General features: G+C 34.8%; 1 protein-coding gene across 6 annotated transcripts in view; it reads right to left on the reverse strand.

Moving 5' to 3' along the window:
• Positions 1–27,788, reverse strand: part of ralgps2 (Ral GEF with PH domain and SH3 binding motif 2) — a 225,722-nt gene that overhangs the window by 142,765 nt on the left and 55,169 nt on the right. For all 6 annotated transcript variants that reach the window (XR_012395421.1, XR_012395422.1, XR_012395420.1 and 3 more), the window contains 3 exon segments: positions 7,373–7,460; positions 5,016–5,135; positions 2,588–2,692 (listed from right to left, as the gene is read on the reverse strand). Coding sequence is in view for 2 of the 6 variants with exons in the window: in NM_200474.2 (NP_956768.2) it covers positions 2,588–2,692; positions 5,016–5,096 (186 nt within the window). In the remaining 4 variants the exon portion in view is untranslated.

Genomic DNA, 27,788 nt, shown 5'->3' on the forward strand with positions numbered 1-27,788 from the left:
CCCCGGGTCATCGGGCAGTCCTTATTGTTGAGCCCTGAGTTTATATACATACATGCTCGCTCACACACACACATTTTATTGAATTAAAATGTATTTATTAAGGATGTCCAGATCCGATCACGTGATCCGAAATCAGGCCCGATCAGAATTGGACGTTACCTCCCTATCAAGACTAGAATATAAACGTATATTGTATATATTCTCAATATTTTTAACACATCAATACTCATGTGGAGGCACAGAGTTAGACCTCTTTCTTGACTTCACACAAAAAACAGCAACACGTGCGGCATGACATCACTTGCAGGGATGCTATTGGTTAATTGCCAGCAAAGTCGAACACGGAAGCAGCTTGAAGCAGAAAGTGCGAGGCTGTCTGAAACCTAAAGGAATTATAAAGTTTATGATCACAACATTGCCACAACAAACCGTGAGATATGTAAACTTGGGATTGCCTGCAGAGCATTTTAAGTTGAGGCCCAAAAGCGAAGAATTGATGTTATTTATTACTTGATTGTTCAAGCTACCCCACAGAATAGCTCTGTTTGTTCGTTAACGAAGCTGTTGACTGTTAAAATAAGGTGAATTGAATAAAAATAAGGAACATCCTGGATCTGTTTCTTCGTTCTTCTTTATTCTAATTTTATATATATCATAAAAGTATCGGATCGGGTTTCGGTATCTATAAATACTCAAAATCAAATGACTCGGACTTAAGGGCAAAAAAACCTGATCAGGACATCCCTAGTATTTTAAAGGTACAAAATTTGTTTATTTTTGCTATATTTCTACTGTATTATGCTAAAAATACTTTCACATAACAAATAATAAACAACTAGAAAATATTGTTAACAATATGCTATTATTGCTATGCAAAATACAAAATAAGAATTAGTATTGCAATAATACTTTAATGTAAACTAAAAAGTATTTGCTTAAAAAAAGCATATGATTATATAAATATTCTTATGAAGGAAACTATTATTAGAATTATTTCATATTCTAAATTCTAAATTCTAAATGCAAAACAACAACAACAACAAATAATAATAATAATAATAATAATAATAATAATAATAATAATAATAATAATAATAGGGTCCCACTTTATATTAAGTGGCCTTAACTAATATGTAATTACATAGGAACTATTAGTTTGTTACAATGTACTTATTGTGTAAATACATGTTTTTTCTATGTACTTATGCTTGATTAAATACATGTTTGTAATTACATCTGTAATTAACTTTTGTAATTACATTTGTAAATACACTGTTGACCATCCCTTACACCTTAACCCACCCTTAAACCTACCCATGCCACCAAACCAGTCCATAACCCAACCTCTATCCCAACTCAAAAGCACCACAAGTGTTCTCAAATACATTATAAACACAGTAAGTACATTGTATTTATTTTTGATGTAAGTACATAGGGACACTTAATATAAAGTGGGACCAATAATAATAATAATGATAATAATAATAAAATAGCTTTCCCAGAGATGGGCTGCGGCTGGAATGGCATCCGCTGTGTTAAAACGTGCTGGATAAGTTAGCGATTCATTCCGCTGTGGCGACCCCGGATTAATAAAGGGACTAAGCCAAAAAGAAAATGAATGAATGAAAGAATGAATAAAAATATAGCAGTAATATTATTATTACTATTAATAATAATAATAATAATAATAATAATAATAACCACTGTATTTAAACAAAAATGAGGGTTATAAATAAATATAATTTTTTGTACTGAAAATATGAATTTTATAAACAAATTGTTCAAATTATTATATATAATTATTATTATAGTTTAAAATAACATTATTACATTTTATAGCCATGTTAAATTGAATTGGAAGACCTTAAAACTTCATCTTTAGTGACAAACAATTGGATGAATTACATTTTTTAAGAAGAAAAAAAAATTCATCAGAAAGTTTAATTATTTTCAAAACCAGTATGTTTAAAATTTTTAACTATTCAGCCTAAGCCTGGTTTCTACTTGTGAGTAAAGTGATCGGCGTGACCCATGGCACATACCTTGCACGTTGCCGTGCATTTATGCTTCTGCATGCTGTTTGTGCAGCTCTACAATAACACTTCCGAAACGCTAGCTGGCAGTGAGGTGTTTATGTTTCTTTGTGTCGAGTTTCCTCGCTAATGTTTTGTTTTTTTCTGAACCCTACCTTAATGTACAAGTAGCTTAACCTCGATCATTTTAAAGCGGGAACCGGCAGACGTGCAACACTTTTAATCATCAGGTACACACAAAGAAAGACTTTCCATCTGGATCTCCTTCACGGGACTCCACACTTGCAAACACTCACTCCATTAGGCTCGCGCCACTCTCGGTCCTACACACACTCGTCCACGCTACCAAGCAGACCAATCACAGTGCTTGAGGTATGCGTTGTTCAGATGTGTAGTTACATTTTTTGAGAGGTGCGCATGAGCGTCACCGACAGCCAAGGCAAAGGCTATGCGACCAAGCATAGGCTGTGTCGGAGCATACGAGTGTGCTTGACATAGAGGTATAAATCAGACAAACACAAAAGGCTTCCAGAACAGACTAAAGCTGAACTTACTGCATATTCCTCTGGCGTGACCTTCAGCACGTCGAAAACCACAGCGTCAAAACTCTTGAGCTCCGATGTTCCCTTCTCACTGAGAGACTCAGAGCTGCTGCTCCTCTGGACAGAGATAATGAGCAAAGACACAGTTAGTCGTCTGAAAACACTGTAAACCACACGCAGTCCTGCCACAAATTTTTGTTGTGTGATATATTGTCACAGAAACTGTTCCGATATGCGATACTATTGTAATTTTGAAATCATTATTTTTGTGCATGTCTGTGTTTATCATTTTATCCAATTAAACACAAATAAGACAAGTATGTATATTCCATGTATTTGAAGGAGCAGTAAATGCATGCACTGAAAAATAGGCTATAGCCTCCCTTAAAACTTAAATAGCCTATTAATAATGGAATAAAATATAAATAGCTTTTTTGTGAAAGCAAGAGAGAATCTTGCGGGAGTGCTGTTATAAAGGAGTCTCAAATGATCAACAACAGCAAAATTTTTTATCCTGGAACATTTAAGCTGGTTTCAGATTTCTTTATTTATTTTTTTTATTTGTTTCATTTTTACAAATCGTTTTCATTTAACTTGTTTGTTAATTAAATCCAGTTTAATTATTCAGCCTATCATTTTTATGCAACAAAGTTGCAAACTACTCTGCTATGAGATGTGGCTGTGCCCTCACGTGCAGCTCACGCTTCAACTGCTGCTGCTGAGACAGAGCGAGAGAGAGAGCGCAAGAGAGCAATCAAAAAAATTCGTTTTTGTCTGAAAGTGTCAGTCAGGTGATGCTAATGTAAACAGCTAAAGCTGTCAGTGTTTCTTCTAGGATATTTTCCAGCTGTGGCGGCAGGCCTTTTTTTTTTTTTTTTTAAACAGATCTACTTGTGGCTTTATTTCAATGACAAATGTCGTGAGCGCAGAATTAGAAGTAGAGATTGCATTTATGTAATACCCTACAGCAGGGATGTCAAACTCAATTCCTGGAGGGCCGCAGCCCTGAACAGTTTAGTTCCAACCCTAATTAAACACACCTGATCAAACTAATTGAGTCCTTCAGGCTTGTTTGAAACGTACAGGTAAGTGTGTTGGAGCAGGGTGGGAACTAAACTGTGCAGGGCTGCGGCCCTCCAGGAACTGAGTTTGACATCTATGCCCTACAGCATGCGGATCTCTTTGCTTACGCGCCGATTTCCTCTGCTCGTGCACAAAACTTCTTGAACACCTCCTCAAATATAAGCCGCTTCAAGAGCGCGCAGATCTTGTGCGCTCTCGAATAAACGCAGCTGAAGTGCGATTTAGTGCAATTATGTAACGAGTATGGCTCCAGCATTTATTAGATTTGCTAGGAATATTTGTGAATGTCTCCCTAATAAATCTACAGAGCGATATTAAAGCGTCCCGAAGTAAAGTGAAACAGCTACACGTCGTGTTTGCTGGCCTCACGCATCACGCACCTGTCAGCCAGTCAGCCTTAAAGGGTTAAACAAATGACGCACAGCACTACTACGGTTACAGAAAAGTTTGCGCTGTTTTAATTAACTTAATCTTTAATACGTTGTGGTGCGATTATTACCCAGTATTAAAAATAAAATGTTTTGAATGAGAAGCTGTAATGTAGCCGTGGCGAGATCAATTTTGGCTTGGCGCCCCGCCATGGAAGAATGTATGTAGCAGAAACCATGGCTGTCATATTATTTGTAGTTAATTTATTATTAATGATGCTGTTTAAAAATAATAATGCTATTCATTTTATTAAAACATGGAATAGGTCTACATTAATGTGAAACGAGCTAAATATCATCTTTAAAATCGTCATAGGTTTCAGCTCTTGGCGATATTTTTATCATACTACCGTCTATCAGCACAGCCCTACACTGTAAAAAAAGTGCAGGGTTCCACACAATTCATTCATGTTGCCTTAATACAAATTGATTAAGTTAAATAAAGACTTTTAACACATTTATGTGAATTGAACATAAAAATTAAGCTGTCCTAATGAAATCTCAAAAATTGTTTTGTTTTAGCTCATTTAAAAATAAGTAGTTTGAACAAGTAAAAAATATTTTCTTTAAAGTGTACTGCTAGCGATCGAAGATTTAGTTAAATTTGTCAAGCTGAACACATTCTGTACTTTACAAGAGACACGACACAGAGGAGACTAAATGACATTGGTCTACAGGTAATCAGGATGCAAAACACAATGCATATCAAATACACACACAAAAAAAAGCATGTCAAATTACACACCAAAAAAAAATAAATAAAAAATCTGCGAAATAGCGAAGCCAAGAAAAATGAACTGCACTATAGCGAGTAATCACTGTATATATTGCAATGGCAAAAATCATTGAGGTCATCTCCAAGTATTGCAGTTAATATATTGATCATTGTGACAGGCCTAACCACACACTGATGAGTGTATATGCAGTACCTCTGAGGCCGGAGCCGTGAGGGTGGAGACGCTGGGCTGGCCATTGGGGACGTCCATATTTAGCAAACCATCAGAGCTCATTCACCATCCTCATCCTCATCTGCTCGCCTGTGTGGCCTCCTGCACACAAACACAAAGATAAGGTCAGGAATCAGACGTCACCATTCTTAAACGCATAAAACTCAATATATAGGTAACATAACTGCAAGCAGCAATTACGGGACTAAGCACAGAACACTGAGTAAGACCAAAAGCAACAAGTAACTGATGATTTAAGTTAAAAATATTTTTAATTAATATTTAAAAAAATATATATTTATGTATTTAAAAATACATATTTTAAAGGGATTTATTGGTTTATCGGTTATGATATCAGTATTTGACAGGCTTGTTGGAAATGGGCTAGTTGCACAAGATGGCGCCAGTGAGCGAAATGCAAGTGTGTGCGTGTTCACTTCCAGTCAGATAGAATTAAGAAGGAAGAGGTGCAGCCAGAATGCGCCAGACCATGCTGTAACTAGCTTTAAATGTGCCAACTATTGTTGTTGTTGTTAGTAATAATAATTTATGGGCATCTGCTATGTAAAACATATGGCAGAGTAGTTGGCGGTTCATTCCACTGTGGTGGCCACTAGGGGTGTCACGATACTTGAAATTGGCACCAATCAATGCTAAAGTTTCAAAAACATCCATTTTCTGCTAACATTTGATCGCTACTGAGCACATTTTTAAACCACAATGATTTGCCGTTGTGTTCACGTACTCAACAGGAACGACTGTGATTGGCCGGAAAGGTCATCAGTTCACCGAACCCACCGCAGTTTACTGAGTGTAACCACAGATACAGCGACATCAAAGTGTTTAAAGTGACGTCTGGTGACAAAATGGTAGCGGGAAATGGACATTTTTAAAATTTCAGTATCGATTGGTATCGAATTCCAGTATCGTGCAACCCTAGTAACCACTGATAAATCAGGGACTAAGCCGAAAAAATATAATGAATGAATGATAATGACAACAACAACAACAATTTAGACAATAAAACTATACAGACATTTACAAATGAAGAACAATGGACAATACAAAAAGCTTAAGCTTAAAACTTTAAAAAATACCAAAAATTAAATGAGATTCATCATAAATGAATTATCAAATAAATCAATGTATAATAAAAATTTAGGGGAAAAATCCAAAACTAACCAAAATTAAAAGTAAAATTAAATATACAAAGTTTTAACACTAATTCGAAATTGATTGATCAATTATGAGAAGTGTGATGTAACAACGTGAAGACAAAAGTGTGTGCGTTTTTTTAGGTGCATTAATAATAATAATAATAATAATAATAATAATAATAATAATAATAATAATAATAATGTGTGATTTTTTTTGAAGACACAACTAAAATGTAATAGTTCAAATTCTGTTTTTACAGGCTTTTTATTTAGAATACAAAAATTTTAATTATATATACAAAGTTTTAACCCTAATTCACACTATACTAATAATAAACAGCCTGATATCACAAGAAAATATAAGTATTTTACGTTTTGTCAGTTTAGTGGCTAATTAGTATGAATTCGTATGAGTTCAGTCGTACAAAATTGTAAGATTTTAAAAAGGAGGTGTGGCACCCAACTCCACCCCTAAACCCAATCGTGATTGGGTGATGAGCAAATCATACTAAATTGTACGAATGAGATCACATGAATTCATACGTTAACAATACATTTCAAGTGCTTGATTTATAATTAATATCATTGAGCGATTACAAGAGAACCGCACATCAACATGTTCCTCACCTCTGAAACACACACACACACACACACACACACACACACACACACACACACACACACACACACTTACAGAGTCTTGTTTTGTTGTGATGTATTGTTAATCTAATACTCTAGTGAAGTGATGTAACCGTAACTGTAAACCTCTTCCAAAGAACAACATCGACTCAGCAACGTCGATAAACAACGACTGCTGGCCTCACTATCAAAACATTGCCTGCACACCAAACACAACAAGCAGGTGTTCAGCCAGTGGTGTGTGCGTATATGCGTGTTTGTGTGTCCTGAGTGTGAACAGGTGCAATGAAGTCATTAGTATATGTCTCTGTGTTTGTGTGTGCATGTGTGTGTTTCATAGGAACAGGTGTTGCAACGAGTATATTTGACTCGTATTTACGGCACTGGCAAACTGCAGACTACTCCTAATAGCTTTAATTTACCAATTCATCACACACACAAACAGCAAAATAGCAGAGCAAACAATTTCATTTGCTGAAGGACTGCGAAACAACAGTGCTAAATGAAACAAACAAACACGCAGAGAACAGAGATTTGAATTACCAGGTATTTGTCAAATGCTCATGGTGACGGCTCTGCTGCGTCCTCGTCCTGTATTCAGTCTGAATCCAGTGCTCTACAAAACCTGAAACTGAGAGAGAGAAAGAAAGAGGACATATTAGAAAGCTTTTCATTAGCTCACGACTAGAGATTTAATAAGCAAATATTGGTAATTAAAGTAATTCATTACAGACGGGGTGATTTAAAATTGTATTATTTCCTCCTTTCCACGAACGTCAACTCATTTTAGAAAACTAACTATTGTTTACATTTGCTATTATTTTAATTGGTCCTATTATTATCTTTGTACAAGATCTAAATCTCATGTCGAAATGTCTTACAGATCATTTATGATCTGCTTTAAATGTCCCTTTATGTGTGCAGGTCTTTAAATGCAAATGAGCTGCTGATCCCTCCCTCCTTCCAGGAGAGGGCGGAGGCTTTACAACTTGTTTCTTAGTTAAGCTGCGGTCACACTGCACTTTTCTCCTCATAGACTTCCATTCATAAGCATGCAAATGCCCAGACCTGAAACGCAATCTTGTGCGGCAAGATTTTAGGTTTGCTGTGTTGGAAAGTTCAAGCTTGGTAAACTCTGACCTGTGAAACCACATCACATAATTGTGAGATTAATCGAAGATCAAAACATGACCTCTCTGGAGAGATATTTTGAAACATGGACCAATCACTCATTTTTTTTTTTTTAATGTTTAATCATCTTGTTTAATCCCACTACTTTTGGCAGTGCCATACTACAGAAATTCACACGCATAAACTCCAGTGTGACTTTGGCATTACTCTGACAATAACAAACAAAACATCACTTTTAAATTCTTGTCAGTTTGCTTTTGTGCCAACTGTTCAATAAACACATGAATTTGTCAAAAGTACTCATCACACACAAACCCACACAAGTAACCTAATGTTGCTTACAACTGTTCATGCAAAACATTGGTTAAAAAAAAATACATATCTAATATCTAAGTATATCTGAAGTGTGTTAAATCTGTGACAACAATCTACTACTGAAAATGAGCTACTTTCCAACAACAACCAACATTTTTGTCCTGGTATATTCCTCATTGCGTTGAGTAATATTTTGTTGCTGTTGTCGTGGTTGTTGGTAATTGAAAAAAAATCCTGAAATAAACTAAAATGAAACATAATTATGCCATCTGATGACAGAATAAGTGGATCGAATTTTCTACCTAATGACAATTATGAAAAAAACGTTACCTAAAAATACACTGTAAAACATCTCTAATCTATATATTTTTAGCTGAATCAAATAAACGTTTTCTATAGTCATCTCAACTTGCAGCAATACAACTGACAAGAAATATGAAGTTAAACTTTGTATAACTTAAATGTAGTTGAAACCTATAATTTTTGCAGTGTATAAAAAAGCAGATTCAAAACGTGAAAAGCTAATAGTATATAAATGAATAGCAAAAAAAATGTTGCCAAGACAAACTGCAAACTTTGTAATCATTTGATGCCATATAAAGTTTGTAATAATTTAAAATATAACAACATTTTTTTTATTAGGGCTGCATGATTTTGAACAAATCTGATATTGCCATAAATTATTTTTCTGCAACAATTAATGTGATATGAATACAGTTTAACAAGACAAACTAGCTTTCTGGGAAGTCTAACAGTATTCAGGTGCAGAAATGGAATGATCTCAGTGCAAAAAAAGGCTTTTCTTACTTTGCTTTGTCTCATTTGTAGTCTGAATATCTAAACATTCTTAAATCAATAAAAAATATATTGTTTTGTTTACCAACTTGAAAGGCTAAGAATATATCTGCCAGTGGGGTCAAATAAAGTCTTTACTTTAAAATTTTGATATTTGAACTAAAAACAAGACAACTAAGAAAAACATTTTGCATTAATGTTCACAGTATGTCTGATAATATTTTTTCTTCTGGAGAAAGTCTTATTTGTTTGGGTGTTTTTTTTCGGCTAGAATAAAAGCAGTTTTTAATTTTTTTAAAACAATTTTAGGGTCAATATTATATGCCCCCAATATATTTTATCGATAGTCTACAGAACAAGCTATCATTATACAATAACTTGACTAATTACCCTAGCCTTCCTAGTAAACCTAATTAACCTAGTTAAGCCTTTAAATGTCATATTAAGCTGTATAGAAGTGTCTTAAAAATATATATATATTATATGTGATGCATATATATCACATATATCACATATATATATATATATATATATATATATATATATATATATATATATATATATATATATATATATATATATATATATATATATATATATATATGTGATATTTATGTATGATCACTTACACTTATGTAATAAGCACATGGCAAAATGATGAATGATGAAGGAACATTATCAGTCCTGTAAAAAATTATTTGTGTTGGAAGAACATGAAGGAATTAACCTAACATATTCATTTCTATAAATTTAAGTGGATTGAACATAAAACAATTAAGCTGTAATAATAATAATAATATTAATAATAATAATAATAATACTCAATTTAAGACATGGGTAACTTATCTCACTTAAATATTGCACATGGAAAGAGTTTGAGTTATTGATAATCTTGATAAGTTTTACAATATATGGCAACCATTTCTTGATTCACTGGACCAATATAATGCAGATTCTGACAGCACATGCCACTTTTTTAGTGTAATCTTGGTATTTTATTCATTCATTCATTCATTTTCTCGTTGGTTTAGTCCCTTTATTAATCCAGGGTCGCCACAGCGGAATGAATTGCCAACTTTTCCAGCAAGTTTTTACGCAGCGGATGCCCTTCCAGCCACAACCCATCTCTGGGAAACATAATTTTGTATTTCATTTTCACAAAAGTTACTTGAAGCATCAAAGTAGACACTTTGCTTGCACTTAACATTGTACATAAAAATTGCATTTGTAAATATGATTTGATGAGTATGCCAAAGTCGGACGTCTTGTCGTCTTTGACCCATAAACACTGTTGAAAACTGAAACCATAAGTGGATGAATTAAATTACATTACAAGCTAGCACTGACAGGCTGGGAGTTAAGAAAATGTCATTTGTGAGGAGACTCAAAACTGAGCACAGCTGAAAAAAACAAGTCCAAGGCCTCAAGGTGGAGCTGTAGAAGCAGGAAAAATGGGAGTAAAGTCAGCAGCAGCTGCGAGTGCTTGAGGAAATGAGCTGAAGTTTGACAGAGTTCGGCGTGGGGTCATTGGAGAGGATTGTTCAGGACAGCAGACGCCAAACGGGACAGCAGACGCCAAGCGGGACATCAGACGTTCTTTCCCTAGCGTACATGAAAATAAGCTTTAAGGAGAACACTGCAGGCAAAAAGGCTGTTTACTCGAGAACCTGAATGATGAGATTTTGACTTTATTTTCTTCTTCAGTTTGATGAATAGAAAACAACCAAAATACACATTTAAGTGTTTCTTTAGCTGCACTCGAGCAATTCCAGCATGGATGTGACATTTGCAGTAAAAGCTTAAACAAAAATTCACAAATGTGCTAACATTATATTAAAACATTTGTTTCTATTTTCCAGAACAACTAACCACAGAGTTACAAGTTCAGAAAATCATCAGGCTGTAAACATTTTTTTTATATTTAAACGAGAAAAATAAAATGCGGTATGGATGTGACCAAAAAAGTAGACAACATACTTTGTTTCTTTTGGGTTGTGCAGTTTAATTCACAGAATTTCTACAATGCTAATTAAAAGGTTGGCTCTCTGTAGAACAAACATGATTGATTTTATTTTATTTAAGATTTTTGCATTTATGAGAGATTTATAATGCATTTATTTGCATTATATTTACATGTAAATATACTAAATGTGAACCCCATTTTATGATTTTTAAAAGAAACGGAAATACAACTTCAACATCCAGCAATAAAAAAAGCAGTTAAAATTTTCAAAAATGTGCGCTTTTGTTTAATATTCTGTTCTGCATTCCTTTTTTATGTCCCCTTTCATGTTTTTTCTTCTTGTTTTTTTTTCTTTTTATTGCATTTTTAAATGTAATTTATTTTACAACATATTTAAAAATGTAATCTCTGTATGGTTTGTACTATATTTTTGTCAATTTTTTATACATTGTAATTGCTTTGCGATTATTGCAATAAAAAAACCTACTTCATAAATATTTAGAAATTCCCGTATTTACATACCAAACATCAGTTGTATTCATTGTGCATTCTGAAGGTTTTTATAGAAAATTTTATTTAAAAAAAAAAAAGTTTTTCCTGACACTTTGCAGTATTTTGTAGGGCTGCAAGATACTGAGAAAATGTGATGATTTTGTTTTATTCTTAAAATAAAACTAAGTTGTAAAACACTAGTTTACAAGCATTTTAAATACAGTTGAAGTCAGAATTATTAGCCCTTTTGAATTTTTTTTTTTTTTGTCTTTTAATTATTTCCCAAATAATGTTTACCAGAGCAAGGAAAATTTCACAGTATGTCTGATAATATTGTTTCTTCTGGAAAAAAAGTCTTATTTGTTTCATTTCGACTAGAATAAAAGGAGTTTTTAATTTTTTAAAAAACATTTTAAGGACAAAATTATTAAATTATTATTTAATTATTACTATTTAACTTTTAGCCTACAGAACAAACCATGGTTTTACAAAAACTTGCTTTACCCTAACCTGTATAGTTAACCTAATTAGCCCTTTAAATTTTACTTTACGCTGTATTGAAGTGTCTTGAAAAAATATCTAGTCAAATATTATTTACTGTCATTATGACAAAGAGAAAATAAATCAGTTATTAGAAATGAGTTATTAAAATTATTATGTTTAGAATTGTGTTGGAAAAAATCTTCTCTCCTTTAAACAGAAAACTGGGGAAAAAATAAACGGGGGTGAATAATTCAGGGGGGCTAATACTTCAGACTTAAACTGTATTTATATTTTTTTATTGGCCTGAACTGCCTTGCCTTAAAAAACATCACATGTCTGAAGCCAGAGAAGCATTCATGGTTTATTAAGGTCACAAAGCGTCCTCACATTACTGACATAAAGCTGAACTGAAACCTCCGGCATGCAAAAACACACAAACACACACAAAAAAAGTGTGATGCGATTTTGACTGATAACCCTCAAAACATCACTCCATGCCAGCTGACTGAAATGTAAACAAGCTCAGGCCTAACTTAGCCACAACACCATGACTGGGATGAATGTGAAAGAGAACATCTCTCAACATATGCAACTATAGCTTTCGTTTCCATGACAATAAGAAGATGACTCCACAGAAAGAAAACTGAAAGGCAAACCTTCGCCCACAAGAGCCCTGCACATCTCCAACCACAGAAATATCTAATTCTGCATATTCACTTCCAAGCATTGACAAAAACATATTTTTGTATGTAATTAGGGCTGCATAATATATCCTTTTAGCAATAATATTAATAATACAATTGACCTTAAAAAAGTATTTTTTTAAGCCACCAATAAAAATAAATAAGATTTTCTAGAGAAGAAATAAACATATAAAATACAAAATACTGTGAACATTCACAATATTTGAAAAAGATATTAATTAATTATATTAATAATGATTTTACAGTGTGTGTGTGTGTGTGTGTGTGTGTGTGTGTGTGTGTGTGTGTGTGTGTGTTTATTCCTGGTTGGAATGAAGGCTTAACACAAACAATAGATAAATAAATGTATTAATTAATGTTTAATTATTGTAATTATCATTATTATTATCATCATTATTATGAACATTATTATTATACATTACGATTAAAATAATAATAATTATAAAATTAGTAAAATAAATTAATGTTTTAATTATTACTATAATAAATATATTTATAATAATAAAAATAATAATAACAATTATTATTATTATTATTATTATTATTATTATTATTATAGTAGTAATAATTAAACCATTAATTTATTTTTATTAATGTTTTATTATTATTATTATTATTATTATTATTATTATTATTATTATCATTATTATTAATAATAATGTGAATTAAGGCTTTATTACTATTTTTATTATAATAAATTTAAAATAAATTAACTAAATAATTAATTTTAGTATTAATGTTTTATTATTATTTTATTATTATTAATCATAATAATAATAATGTTAATGTTTTGTTTTTGTTTTTATTATTATTATTATTATTATTATTATTATTATTATTATTATAAATAATAATAATAATAATAAATTAATAATCATTTAATTTAAATTTAAATGTAAATTTTTATTTAATTATGGGTTTATTATTGTTTTATTATTATTATTATTATTATTATTATTAATACTAATACTAATAGGGATAATAATAAAACATTAATAAACATTATTATTATAAATAATAAGAAGAAAATAACAATAAAACATAAATTAAATAAATAATTAATATTTTATTAGTGCTTTATTTATGTCTTATTATTTTATTATTATAACAAAATAATTTTATAATTGATTGACATTATTATTGATATTAATAAAATATTAGTTAATAATAAACTAAAGTAGTACTGTTTTATTAGTCTTATTTACTTATTACTGTTTTATTTTATTATTTTATTATTATAATAAATGAATTTAATAATTAATATTAGGATCAATAAGACAATGAGAAATAATAATACATTAATAATTAATTAATTAGTTACTATTATTTTTAATCATAATAAAATAATAATAAAACATTAAATTTATAATAAAGTCATTAATTATTAAACATTATACTGTTTTGCTAAAATAATATATCATACACTTTTATAGGAGGATGTTTTATAAAATTTATAATAATGATATTTGAACAGATTTGTGTTGTAGAAGCATTTGTGTTGGAAGATTTTATTAGGCCTTTTAAAATATTATTTATACTAGAATTACATCATATTTACTGAAATTGTAATAAATATATTGTGATATAAAGTTTGGCCAGATAGTCCAAATAAAAATAATAAAAACCCCAAATTAGATCATTTTCAACAATTGTGCAGCCCTAGTAAAGTAAACTGAGGGCTTAAAGATGACTGACAGTGAAGACTGATGTTCAGAACTGCTGTAACACCTTCACATGTGTCCGCCTTGCGAGTGTTTGCCTGGTGTGACTGGAATGATTAATGTGCGAGATCTCTGAAGATCATTGAAAGAGACGCTGAAAGACGCTCAGAGGCACGAATGAGGAGGCCGAATGAAAGGCGGAATAGAGAACCGGATTGAATGATCCGGATGAGAAAAGGCGTAGGAGGTGTCGCTGTCTTGTTGAAACCTGCCGGCGAAACTGAGAACGAGACACAGCGAGCCTGAAGGAATTAGTTCAAGTGGCGGAACAACTGCGTTTTTCACACCTTAATTTACATGTGTTCCCTCTCGATGTGTCCCATAAAAACATGCTCATTAATCCTTCATCTCCCTATAGATTCCACTTTGGTTTAGTGCTTGTCTCTTGAAAACATTTTGCAAAGGCAAACTTGAAGCCATTTGCAACAATTTATCTAATGCGTGATATTGCAGGGTTGCATGATCAATCGAAATGAAAATCGCAATTAGCAATTAATCAAAAGCTAAAATTGTAAGTCTTGAAGTGCTTCTTTCATCCTCATTTCAAAGTCATTTTGAATAAATTTGCTAATTGAATAAATGTAAATGGACCAGTTGTTTATCAGTAGTAAATCTCCTTAGAGACAGAGTCTTTGAATTTAAACGTACTACTCGGCTGTTAGAAAAGTACGTTCTACAGTATAAATGTAGGTAGTATGCATGTAACTCGGATGTACTTCATTCGCCATTTTGTTATCACATGACCTACCCACATCGCTTAACACCCACTCATGAATTACCTCGTGGTGCATCATGAGATAGCGTAGCACCCATCAGATGCTCACTTTAGAATCTCGCCGAAAGTAATAGGTCATTCGGGTACTGTTTTTCAAATTCCATGAGATCAGACATATTACTCGGCTCACATACTGATTTTAGCGTACTATATAGTATGGAAGTATACGATTTTGGATGCAGCCATTTTGTTTGTTGAATAAAGAGAGGATTTAATAGCTTTTAAATGAAATTGTGTGTCGTCATATTATTGTTATTATTATTATTATTATTATTATATTTTGTAATGGATTATTTTATTGTTTTATGCTGATTGATAAGTAAATTTAAATAGAGCAAAATAATTTGACTTGTAAATTTGACTCAATAATAACGATTACATAATCTGTTTTGCGTTAATGTGACATATTTCTGTTTGATAGTACATGTTACATGTTCCGTGTTCTTGCGCACGGAAACATCCATATAGAAACCCAGGAAATCTGCATAGGCAGCGTCTGAAATCACCTACTACTGAGAATAATTTGAATTTAAATCTACTACTTGACCGTTAGAAATGTATGTTCTATACAGTATGAATGCAAGTAGTATATATAAATGGAACTTGAACCTACCACATCTACGATTTTGCTATTAGATGACCTACCCACGGAAGTTGCGTCGCTTTACTCCCATTCCCTCGAGGTGCATCATGGGAAAGTGGGATACTTCACAATCTCTATATTCTATAGGAAATCGATGAGGACTGTTAATGGCAGACGGAAATCCACAAAATTAGAAAAAAGCTCCTAAATTATGAGTTTTTCCAACAAGAATATAGTTATTTTTAAGTCAAATCGGCAATGTAGATGATTCCTTGGATTTACTAAATTTTTTTTTACGTTAGGTGGTTGTAAACAATTGATTTGGGTTGGATTTAAACAAACAAATTAAGTTGAACATTATTAAACTTAATTTGTTTGTTTAAATTCAACACAAATAAATTGTTTGCAACAGTTCTGCATGCAACACTTTTTTTCAGTGGAGGGCGTTAAAAATGTTGGAAGCTCCACCCAATAATGAAATATTGTCTTTAATATTTTCTGAAATAGCCTTTGGCTGCTTTCTCTTCAAAATGCATCTTATGTGCCGTTGAATTGGTGTTTCATAAAATACAGCTTTGTGAATGCTTCATTTCATTTGTATAGACTTGTCTTGTATAGATTAATGGTGCTAATAATCTTAATGTTGCTCTACTTAAAGCAGCGATCGCGGTCTTGTTGTTAGATCAATTCCATGAGATCCGTTTGCCTAACCTAATACTTTGATTCAAAAGCATAATAACACAATTAATTTACTTTAGATGTTTAAAAGTATTTGTTAAAGAGATTTTTTTTATAAAACACACTTTAGTTTTCACATGCTGGAAGGCTTAAAGTTGATAGGGAATAAATTAGATTTAATTTTGTTAGCCAATGCGTAACATATTCCTAAAGCGTATTTAATTGATATGGTACTTTCATTAAAATTTGTATATTGATAATGAAATGTAAATCGAGGGAATTCTGCTATAGGTAGCCCAGCTTTCGCAGTATTTTAGGTAATGTTAAGAGAAGGCCAATATACAGATCCTCCCTTTTCAGAGAACTGGTAGAAAGTAAACAATAGAAACGTGTGTGACTGGAAATGCACTCCGGGGGTCTGTTCTTCGTACGTGGATTACTCAGTTAGCTGGATTTGGGTATTGACGATTTGACACGATCCAGGATCGTTTCGTTCTTCAAAGCTGATCCGAGAGTTGTTGTCATAGCAACAGATCTGCTAGGTCAAACCTGATCAGGAGCAGGTTCAATTCATATAAACAGGATTAGATCGGCTCAGTTCAAGCAAAGATAATACAGAAAGTATGTTCTGAATTCTGATATTTTCTTACAGTAGTAGTTATATACACTTGGGAAAATGGTACATATTTTTTTAACTATATATATATATATATATATATATATATATATATATATATATATATATATATATATATATATATATATATATATAGTTATAGTCATTAATAAAATAAATAAAGTTATACATATTAATAAAACTTATGCAATCTGTACCATCGAAATGAAAGTACAGACTGTCACCTTGTGGTGCAAAGAGAAAACTTATTGATATGAACTTTTTAGATCGCTTTAGTACAAATTGTGTATAATAGAAATGCAGAATATGTGACTTATTTTAAAGCAATAATACATTTATGCTGTCATAAACATTTTTTGATAGTTAATAGTGATTTGAAGCTTCACAAAAGTTGCAGACGCCTTTACCAATATCAAAATGCTTTTGTAAACAACCAGTTATTCTTTACGCCGATTAAAAAACAGCTACAATAATATAGACAATATTTTCTAAATTTAGAACTAAATACACTGATATGCACTGAAATACATGATGATTACTCTTGACACAAGAAAGTGTAAAGCCTGCAGCTCACAACAAATGTGGAAGGTTATTGCGTGTCATATTTAACAAACCGTTTCTGCTAATTTGATGTAATTTTGCTCACATGTATAATTGAATATTAATCAGATGATGTCATTACGCTGCTGTGCCGTCAGCCAATCGCTGCATAGCTGATCATGATTTCGAGGATCGATAGATCTGTGCTTCACAACACACGCAGCGTTCTCAGATCAGTTCATCCAGACATTCTAATCTGATTCGTGAACTTGTTTGAAGAACCAAATTAGCGAGAGATCAGTTATCAAGATTAAAAGATCCAGGATCAGTCAAATCATCTTAGATCATTTAAGCGAGGTACGAAGAACGGACCCCAGGTGTGACTCGGAATGTCAACATTTTTCCACCTGTGATTGAATTGATGAAATTGCATCTTAGTATTAGCAGGTATAAACAGCACGCACATGCTCGCTTTCTCCCCGTCCGTTAGCCTGTCACAGATGATTCAGTAGAGAGACAACAAAATCTAACTTTAAAAATGTAGGCGCATCAGCCTAAATTTAGTCGCACCCACCAATTATAAGCACCGTTACTACAAGTTTTATACACACATAATTTTTGCATTTGAAATATACACTAATCAAACTAAAAAGCAAACAATATATATGCAAGCGTGAGGAAAATAGGTCTTAATGAAATCCCGTTATCACAAGAAAATACATTTTTACAACATAACTGAGTGACTAAAGGATACATGGACCGCTATCCGGCCCTGCACGCACAGCTTGACATGAATGAATCTGATAACGATATAACTGTGCTGTTCTCACGGGTGCTGTCTGATATTGCACTGATGCTTTTGACATATACTGTCCCTTATTATATGCATACGTCATGTTAATAGCAATGCCGGTCTTTTCATGAGTAGCGATATTAGTTTAGTCCAGGGGTCTCAAACTCGCGGCCCGCGGGCCATTTGCGGCCCTCAGTGCAATATTTTGTGGCCCGTGCCGACCGCTGTACTCTGACAGAATCAGCAGAGCGGGGAGAGAGAGCGCTCCGCTGATTCTATCCGTACACAGCGGTCACTGGCATTCCCCGCCCCCCGTGCAAACAAAGGGGCGGGGATGCCGGTGACGTCACCACGCACCCCGCCACTTTGTTAGACGCTGTGACGGGCGGGAAGTTAGGAGGGAACTCGCGCCGGCCAGAACCAAGGTAAGCTGTTCCCGCCCCTGCCTGCCACTTAGCTACCTATCTGCAGCCTGCCACCTACCTAGCTACAGCCTGCATCTTATATATATTATAGGTAGATACAGACTGGTACAGACTGATGGGACTGGAGTGGGGTGGGGGTGTTTTATTTATACATATATATGCCTTTTTTTAGGTGAGGGAATGGAAGTTTTGAGTGAGTTCCCCCACTTTTTCCCTAGGACTTCAATAAGTCAAAGTACAGGTCTAGACTTAATGATGATCATCTTCAAGCCATACTGAAGGTCTCAACTGCTTCCGCTCTAAAGCCAAATGTGGTTCAGATTTGTGAGAAGAAGCGCTGTCAAGTCTCTGGCAGCAAGAAGTAGGCAAAAGATGCCATGTTCAGAAGAACTGTTCATAATCTTCACTCAATGTTCTATTAATGTTCAGGACACTTCATGTTCAGAAGAAATAATTAAAACTGTTAATAATGACATTTGAGGACTTTTTTTTTTTGTGAAATCCCTTATGCGGCCCAGCCTCACCCAGACTTTGCCTCCTGCGGCCCCCAGGTAAATTGAGTTTGAGACCCCTGGTTTAGTCAGTGTAAGCCCGTTTGCCATGCTGTACGTGGTGTTAAATTTTACATATAGCTGCCACTTGAACGGCAGACAGCGTCTGGCGATTATATGAAGGATTAAACAGAAGCTCTCAAGCTAGATGTGGCACACAGTTACCTCAAAATTCCATCCCAAATGGTTTTCATAGCGGACTTGAAGCCAACGGAAATCGTTTATCCACTCTTCGAAAAGTGTAGATGGTGGATTAACATTCAGCACATGATCACTAGTAAGATGTGTCACTGTTTGTAACTTTAGATGCCATGGTTTCTAAAACAAAATCTGTCAGTGTTATCTTCATTCTCATCTTTAGCTCTTTACAATTTTTTGTGGTAGTAGCTTTCTCTGTCATACCAAGCCAGAAGCATTGACTGAGTGATTGACAGTTGATATTTCAGTGCTAGAGCAGTGGGCCAATAAGATGAGCGCGAAGGCGGGGCAAGCATTACGGACTTGGCTTTTACAGCAGCAAGTCGACATGACAACTGTTTTAAACCATTCCTGAGAGCTGCGTTTCGCGCTTCAAGTGCAGAGACGCATTCTGCGTCAAAGTCTTTCGAATCCGCGCATGTGGTGAACATTTTGCTGTAAAAACTGGTCGCACACCACAATTTTATGCACTCGCACAAATGCTCCAAAATATATTTTGAGGTCGCATAGATAAAAATTCGGGCACATATGTGACCAAAATGGTCGCAATTTCGAGCCCTGTAACATGTAAAAACAAAAAAACATTTTGCCTACCTTGGCAAATGACCTTGAAATAAGCGGGATAATCAACGGCTTGCTGTGCGTTAAAGGATTTTAATGCACTTTGCTTGTAACGTCGGGGAGTGACACTGACAACAGAAGGTAGAATCCAAATGCAGGTTTATTCAGAGTCAGGCAAGCAGTGGTCAAAACAGGGGCAAACAGATGTATGAGGGCAATCCAGAGTCGAAGTCAAATTAACAGGCAGATGGTCAGAGGCAGGCAGCAAACAGAATCAAATAAATAAACAATGCAAGGATCAAAACACAGCAAAGGCAGACAAAGAAAACGAGTTGAAATGTCACTAACAGTAAACAAGACTATAATCATATATTATATCAATAATCAATAATCATTGTGTGAGTGGCTTCAGCTGTGAGAGTGCAATCAGTGTGGATCTGGAACTGGTTGTGTGTGTGTGTGGCATGACTGGGTGTTGGAGTCAATAACATGGCAGATATGTAGTTCAATGAGAGTGAATGTTTGTGTGTGAATGTTTACCAGCGACCTCTGGTGGTTGTTCGCTGGTAAACATGACATCGCTGCACATCGTGTGGTCCTTCGCCTCCACGTAGTGCATTAAAATCCTTTAACGCAAGGCAAGCTGTTGATCATTCCTCACTTATAAAACATGATTATACAACAAACATGTACAGAGCCCCAAGCATAAAATGTCATCTGAATACTAAAATAAAATGTAAAGTTAACCAACCTGAATTAATCATACCTAATGTTTACAGTGCTGTAAAGATTCCAGCCATAGTTTCAGCTTTACAGTTTCTTATTGTAACTTTAAAGGGCACCTAGGTTACCCCTTTTTTCAGATTTAATATAAGTCTTTTGCGTCTCTAGAATGTGTATATAAAGTTTCAGATCAAAATACCCATCAGATTTTTCATTATACCTTTTACAAGATGCTGTTTTATACTGATTTCCAGCAGGGGGTGGTTTTGTCGTACTGCGCCTTTAAGCTTTTTCTTTCCCGCCCACTGTTTCTACATGCCTTCTCCCTCAGCTGCGTCAGACAACAGACAGACTTAAAGGAAGAAGGTCTCACGTAGCGTTTGTGAGATACTACAGTAAGAACTAACATTTACTAATCAGTATTGTGAAGTTGCATTGATGAGTCACACACAATATCGCGCGCGTGCGCACACACACACACAAACACACACAAACACACAAACACACACACACACACACACACACACACACACACACACACACACACACACACACACACACACACACACACCGCAGATGATACACACACACACGCAGGCAGGCAGACAGACAGACAGAGCGCGCTTAGCCTAGTTAAGACTAACCTCAAGTGTTGATATCTGTTATGCTAATGTACAAAATAAACCTGATTTAACTTCCACAAAACGGGATTGAAGCGTCTTCTTTTATAATTGTTCTGACACGCAGCTGTGCTGATGAAGTAAAGCTGAAGTAAAACGCTGTAATTAATTACACACATACTCTGTTTTAAAACACTTTAAACATGTGAAACTTACTCTTAATCACATTTGATGATGATTGCTGATCCTAGCGAACAGAACAGACCTTTTATTCCCGGTAGCTTTGCGTATGTCTGCCTGGTCTTGTTGACATATACACGCGACTACCGGAACATGTTAATGCGCGCAGCTGTCAATCAATTCGGTGGGGGTTGGGGAAAAAAAAAAAAAAAAAAAAAAAAAAAAAATTCGCACACCTACGTAATGGTGCGATCGATTTGAAAACAGCTCCAATTGGTCGATCCTTTTTTTGTAGTTAAATTGAAAAAAAAGGACTGGGTGTGTTCATATCACCCCAGTATGACGGTCTATACACTATACCAACACACAGATCTGTCCAAACAGCTTGAAAAGTAGATTTTTTACCATAGGTGCCCTTTAAATCAACCGACATGGCATTCATTATATGTGAAACTTTCACTGAAAAGGATTCATTTTAATTTGTCTGTATATGCCCCCTAAATTGCTTGTAGCTTTTGCATCAATGACTATCCAAATTTTTTATTTGAAAATCAACGTATTATCAGCATATCTCAACAAAAAGGATCTCCATACTAAACAATGACAAACACATCTTGCCTGAGTGCAGGTTATATCTACTGTACCATTTACCCTCTTTTTCCACTTCACTCATGAACACACACACAAATGTTGCTCTGGGCCTCCTCTGAGCTATGTTCATCCATATTTCATTTGACATTCAGAGTGAAGTAAAAAAAAACATAAACCCTATGGAATAAGCCTTGAGGGAGATTATAAGTGAAGACGGTTAAACTGGAAAATATGATCTTTTGTGGCGCAGTAAGAAAGAATAAGAACCGCTGTGTGACTGTACAGTATCTGACACAATGTTAACAATACGCTCATGCAAGCACGTCTCAAACAGAGAACAATGGCAGCTCCGCGCTGACAGAGAAATATCAACAGATTGTATCAGGGAGAGAAAAAACAACATTACAATTATTGTCTGACATTGGAAGAGCGGCGTCGTGACGGGACAAAAGTTCATCCTTAAAACAATAATAAACGAAGAAGTCTATGATGGATGAGCACAACGTGGCTGGATGCGTATAAACCATAGACTGTAAAATATATGGACGTAGTATCCGTGACGTCACCTATAGGTTTCTAAATAGCGCAAAAGAAGCCACAAGTAGGCGCGGCAAACCGTAGCCATTTTGTTAGCGCCTCATCACACCCACGGCAGGATACCAAACAAGGGCAAAGAGGCGGAGAGTGAGCGGAGCTACAGACACCTGCAGACAGTTTGCTTGGACCTGCTTCAGACACACTTTACTTTGGGAGAAATGCTTAATACTTTATCACCTGTGACTCGTTTGTGTTCTGACCACTTGTGCTTGGTTGTAAACTATACCAATAAAGTGTTTAGACTTTTAAAAACACTGCTGTAATACATTGAGCCACTAAACATTGTTCTTATGACGTTTTTCAACAGGAGGAAAACGCGAATTACTTCCAAACACTTCAGATATAGTCTGTGTTAGTTAATGTAAGACTATTGATGAAGTCCTGCATAACACTGTATGACAAAGCTTCAGATGACTGTTCTAGAGCCTACAGCTAATCAATCTGAAAGATTCAGAAGTGCATTACAGCTCTAAATATAAATATAAACGATAAATGATCTTAAATAAAACAAATACATGTATAGAGATGGTATATAAGTTTATAACTTTACTCACATGGGAGGCGGAGGCCACGTGAATGGTTTGTGAGCACAATTAAGTGCACTCAGCATGCCAAGCCATCTGATAATTGTAGGAAACAAATCCAAAAGGCAGTTGACTGTGTAAAGCCACATAAAACAACACAGAAATACGATAAATATGCCGAGTTCAGTGGCTAATCTGCAGGATTCAGCTGAGGTGACGTGACGGCGACCAGCGAGGCCTAGCTGTCACACAAGTGGCCACGCCCTTAATTATGCAAACTTAATATAACTGAATATAAAGGAAACGGATGAGTTATAAAAAAATTCACCCCCCTCACTGTTGTCATGAAGGGTAATATTAGCTGTATTAACCAAAATCTTTTTTTGTACCAGGCTGTAAACACCTTTTTTTCTGCTGTAAAGTTGGCCATTCTAACAGTGGGCTCAATTGAAATTTGCTCTGTTTTGGAGCCAGGAGCGGCCAGGACTAGCGGAATTTCGGATGAATTGCAGTTTTAGTTACTTCCGTATTGGCTTCCTGAGAGAGAGCGGGAGGTTGCCGCTTGGTATAAACTGTGTGTAAATGTGTGATCGAGGGGCCCCCCGATTACTCTCCCTCCACGAGAATTCAATCACTCCATCAGAGAAAGTGAAGGCGTTGGTGAAGGTTTTCGTACATTAGGACGGTTCATAACACATCCAGCTCTCAATGTGACTCTGCAGTTTACTTCAGGCAGCTGAAGAGGTGAATAGATATAGTGGATCTCAAATGAGTAAAATCAGCTGTTCTTGTATCCTCATGATAAACAGTAGTAGGCATTATTCTCCAAATCTGGCCAAGTGCAATCACTTATGTGCGCATTCAATAAACCAAGAGGAGTCTTACGAGATTCCAAAGACGAGCACACTGATATTTAAGTATTTTAATTAAGGAAGGGTACCAAAATTCTGTACTTTGGATAAGAAAACCAACATGTCTACTCTGCTTGGTTTGCAAGATGCGCGTTGACATGTAACTATTGGGTAAGGATTGGGTACTGAAACCCAGTGCCATTATGGCACCAGTACCTATGTAACTGGTATGCACCAGACCAAATCAGCATATGAATTAGAGCTGGGCGGTATTTCGAATTTTGAGTATGTATCAATATGATTCCTTAACACGATGCGGGATTATCCAAAATCATTAATATCGATATGGTTTGAGGCCACACGTGCAAATTCTGCAAAACAGACTACTCCAAGGTAGCACGTAAGCTCCTCTTGCACAAATGAGTGCATGCGCAAATTAATGATTCTGTCCATGAGTCATTCGAAAGATTGGTTCAAAATAAATTCATTATTCAAGAACGAATCATCACTGTTGCGACATCGAGGAACATGCAGTGCTGGTGTTGTATCGAAATCTGACTCCCCAGACAAATCAGACTCCTTCTTGCGTGTAGCACGTCACACAGCACCTGAAGCCATCACATCAGTTTATCAGAAACCTTTTATCGATCAATTCTTCCACAATTGACAGCAAGAACAAACATAGAAGCCGTGTAAAATTGACAAGCAGCATGAATGGGTTCAAAAGAATAAAAACCAAAATAGGACAAATTTATACCGCATTTTGAAAGTGAAACCACTTATTATAAGTTCAGTATTTATTACACTACGTTCTCTTCTTTACATTTACGTTATAACACATTTAGCTCTGCGTTCTGGTCCCTTGTTGCATATTGACTTTATTTCCGATTATATTCTAATCATTGTATTTATTTATTAATTTTGCATAATTGATTTATGTCATTTAGCCCATTAACTGGAAGACGTGATTTGATTTGTTTGTGTGCCTATAGTGTACAAAGTGGTTTAAACAATTATTAAAATGTAAAAAAAAAAAAATTTAAAAGTTAAATAAAAAAAAAAAAACATGCGTTTGTCTACCAAACATTTCTTTTCCATTTTAATATTTCGCTGTTAGCTACTCTTTCAACAAAATGATCATTATAATAATGATAACAGAGAGGGAAACCCCTGTGTTTGAATTATATGTTGCTCAAAAAGTTTAATGAAGTTTTAATAAAGGCTTTAACTCTCAAGTAACCATTTATGGGAAAATACTGGATTTGAATTGTATACCGTGTCATTCCTCCTAAAAATACAGATATGACTTTTCGCCCAGCCCTAATATAAATTTTAGTGCCTAATTTTGGAGCAACTGATGCTGCGACAAGAAGGTAAGAAGCATCAAGTGGTACATCAAAAGCACACATAGGTACCCGCTGTGTCACACCATCCCTAAACATTTAACTCAAAACAACATTGAGGGATAAGAATACCGTCAGCGTTTGTTTTTGTTTCTTAGGGCAGGGGTTCCCAAATTTGTCAGCCCAAAAGCCCCAAAATTACAATGTCAGTGACTTGCAACCCCCCAATATCCTCTGTGGTGATTATTAATATTTAAACCTTACCGGTACCATTTGAAAAGTATCGATTTAGCATCGGTATCGAAATAACCCCAAACAATACCCAATCCTAAAATTACAGTAAATATTGCACAATTGCAATATTTTAATATATTGCACAGCCACTGAACCACTGAAAACCATGTATAAGGAACTGCTCACATGTAAATAAAAAGTGTTCCAAATCACTCTGAAACAGCAACGTAAACCCCGGCCTTCGCTTTATAACTAAATTCACCAAATATTTAAAAAAAAAGTTTTACAGTTTCAAAAAGCGCAGCACAGTTGAACGGCTTTCACATCAAAACTAATATTCTTTAGGCACAGATGCTCTCGCTCAAATAATGTGCATTCGTGTGCGATTGCGTGTGTCTTAATTTAGACAGACAGTAAAAAACTTGCAGCATATCTGAAAGCGAGAGCAAAGGAAAAACATTCAGGCTTGAGGAACCATGTGTATGAAATGACAATGAAATTCACGGTGCACTGATCTGAGCCTCGAGCCGCTCACAGACCTGATTATTATCAGACGGATGAGCCAAACAGTTTGTGTATGTCTGTCTGACGGGAGGGAAACGGCGGCTGCCAGAATCCGGTTTACAGTTAAGGATGTTAGGAAAGACAGAAATAGATTGACAAGTCTAAAGGGCTGTTCACACCAAGGACTAAAAATGTAGAGACGATTAAATTGTTATGAATGGAAAATAACAGCAGAGTTCAAAGCACAGCTATCATGATAAGAATTAAGGGCTTGTTCACACCGAATGCATCTTCGTTTGTAAAAAAAAGCTTGATGCTGCTTTTGAAGATAATAACGTCAATAACAGAACTATTAGATAGAAGAAAATAATATGTTATGATAAGCACTTGAAGATACACCATTAAACTCAGGATATTCTGGACAAAGCCACAACAAAGAGCAAAGAATAACCAAGAGGTGACATTCTAGTGCGATTTGGGAAACTTGATGCCAAGGCGGATTGCAAATTCCCATAGAACAACAGCATATTATAAGTCTGTGAAATAAACTATTATAAGTGCTGATGATTGTGATAGTAAGTGTTGTATTGTCGTCTTTCAGGTTGTATCTCAGCTTTAATGCGCTTTTTAAATAAATAAACAAAAACAAAGCAACTGCTTGCCATCGTGGACGGTCGATTGTTTTCAATCCAAAATGGCGGAATCGCGGGCTGTTGCTCCTCTGCCATGATATATAGGTAAATAAAGCAGTTGTCATGCCAACTTTCTACTATAAATAGAAGCTTGCATTAGTTGTGGTGTCTGTGAGCTTTTCTGATTGGTTCAATGCTTTTTGACCTTGAAGTGATGAGCTGTGCTGCGTGCAAAAGTTGAAGATCTTTCAATATGGCAGACCATCTTAAAAATGCGGTGCATCAAAAGATATAACAGCCACACGCATGTTTACTTTGAAAACGAAAGAAAAGTTGAGCTACGTGCCAAGCAGCCCCATGCATTTTATTATTCCAAACATAAAATTTCTATCAGGGTACGCACATTGGAGCCACAAGTTATGACTCCAAACACTATAGCTCAGGACTCCCATCTTCATGGTTTCATTTTAAATCACATGCGAATGTGTGCGTCTTGTGTGCGATAGGCATGGGCCTGTATAAGATTCTAACGGTATGATAACCTTGGCTAAAAATATTCATATGTTTTGCGGTATTGTGATTACAGCTTAAAAAAACAAATGTCACGATTAAAAAAAAAAAAAAAATTCCCTTTTGAACACGATACAGTTTATTCTAAGAAACATTTAAAATATTTTAGAGCAGTAAAATTGTCAGGCTAAATTAATTATTGACTGATGTCTTCAATTATTTTAAAAACACATATTTTTGCAATTTAATACACATCTTTAGACATATTTTCTGGTGAAGATACTGTTGTCCTAAAAAACTGTTTT

Source organism: Danio rerio, chromosome 20, assembly GCF_049306965.1.
Source record: "Danio rerio strain Tuebingen ecotype United States chromosome 20, GRCz12tu, whole genome shotgun sequence".
Classification (NCBI taxonomy): Eukaryota; Metazoa; Chordata; class Actinopteri; order Cypriniformes; family Danionidae; genus Danio; species Danio rerio.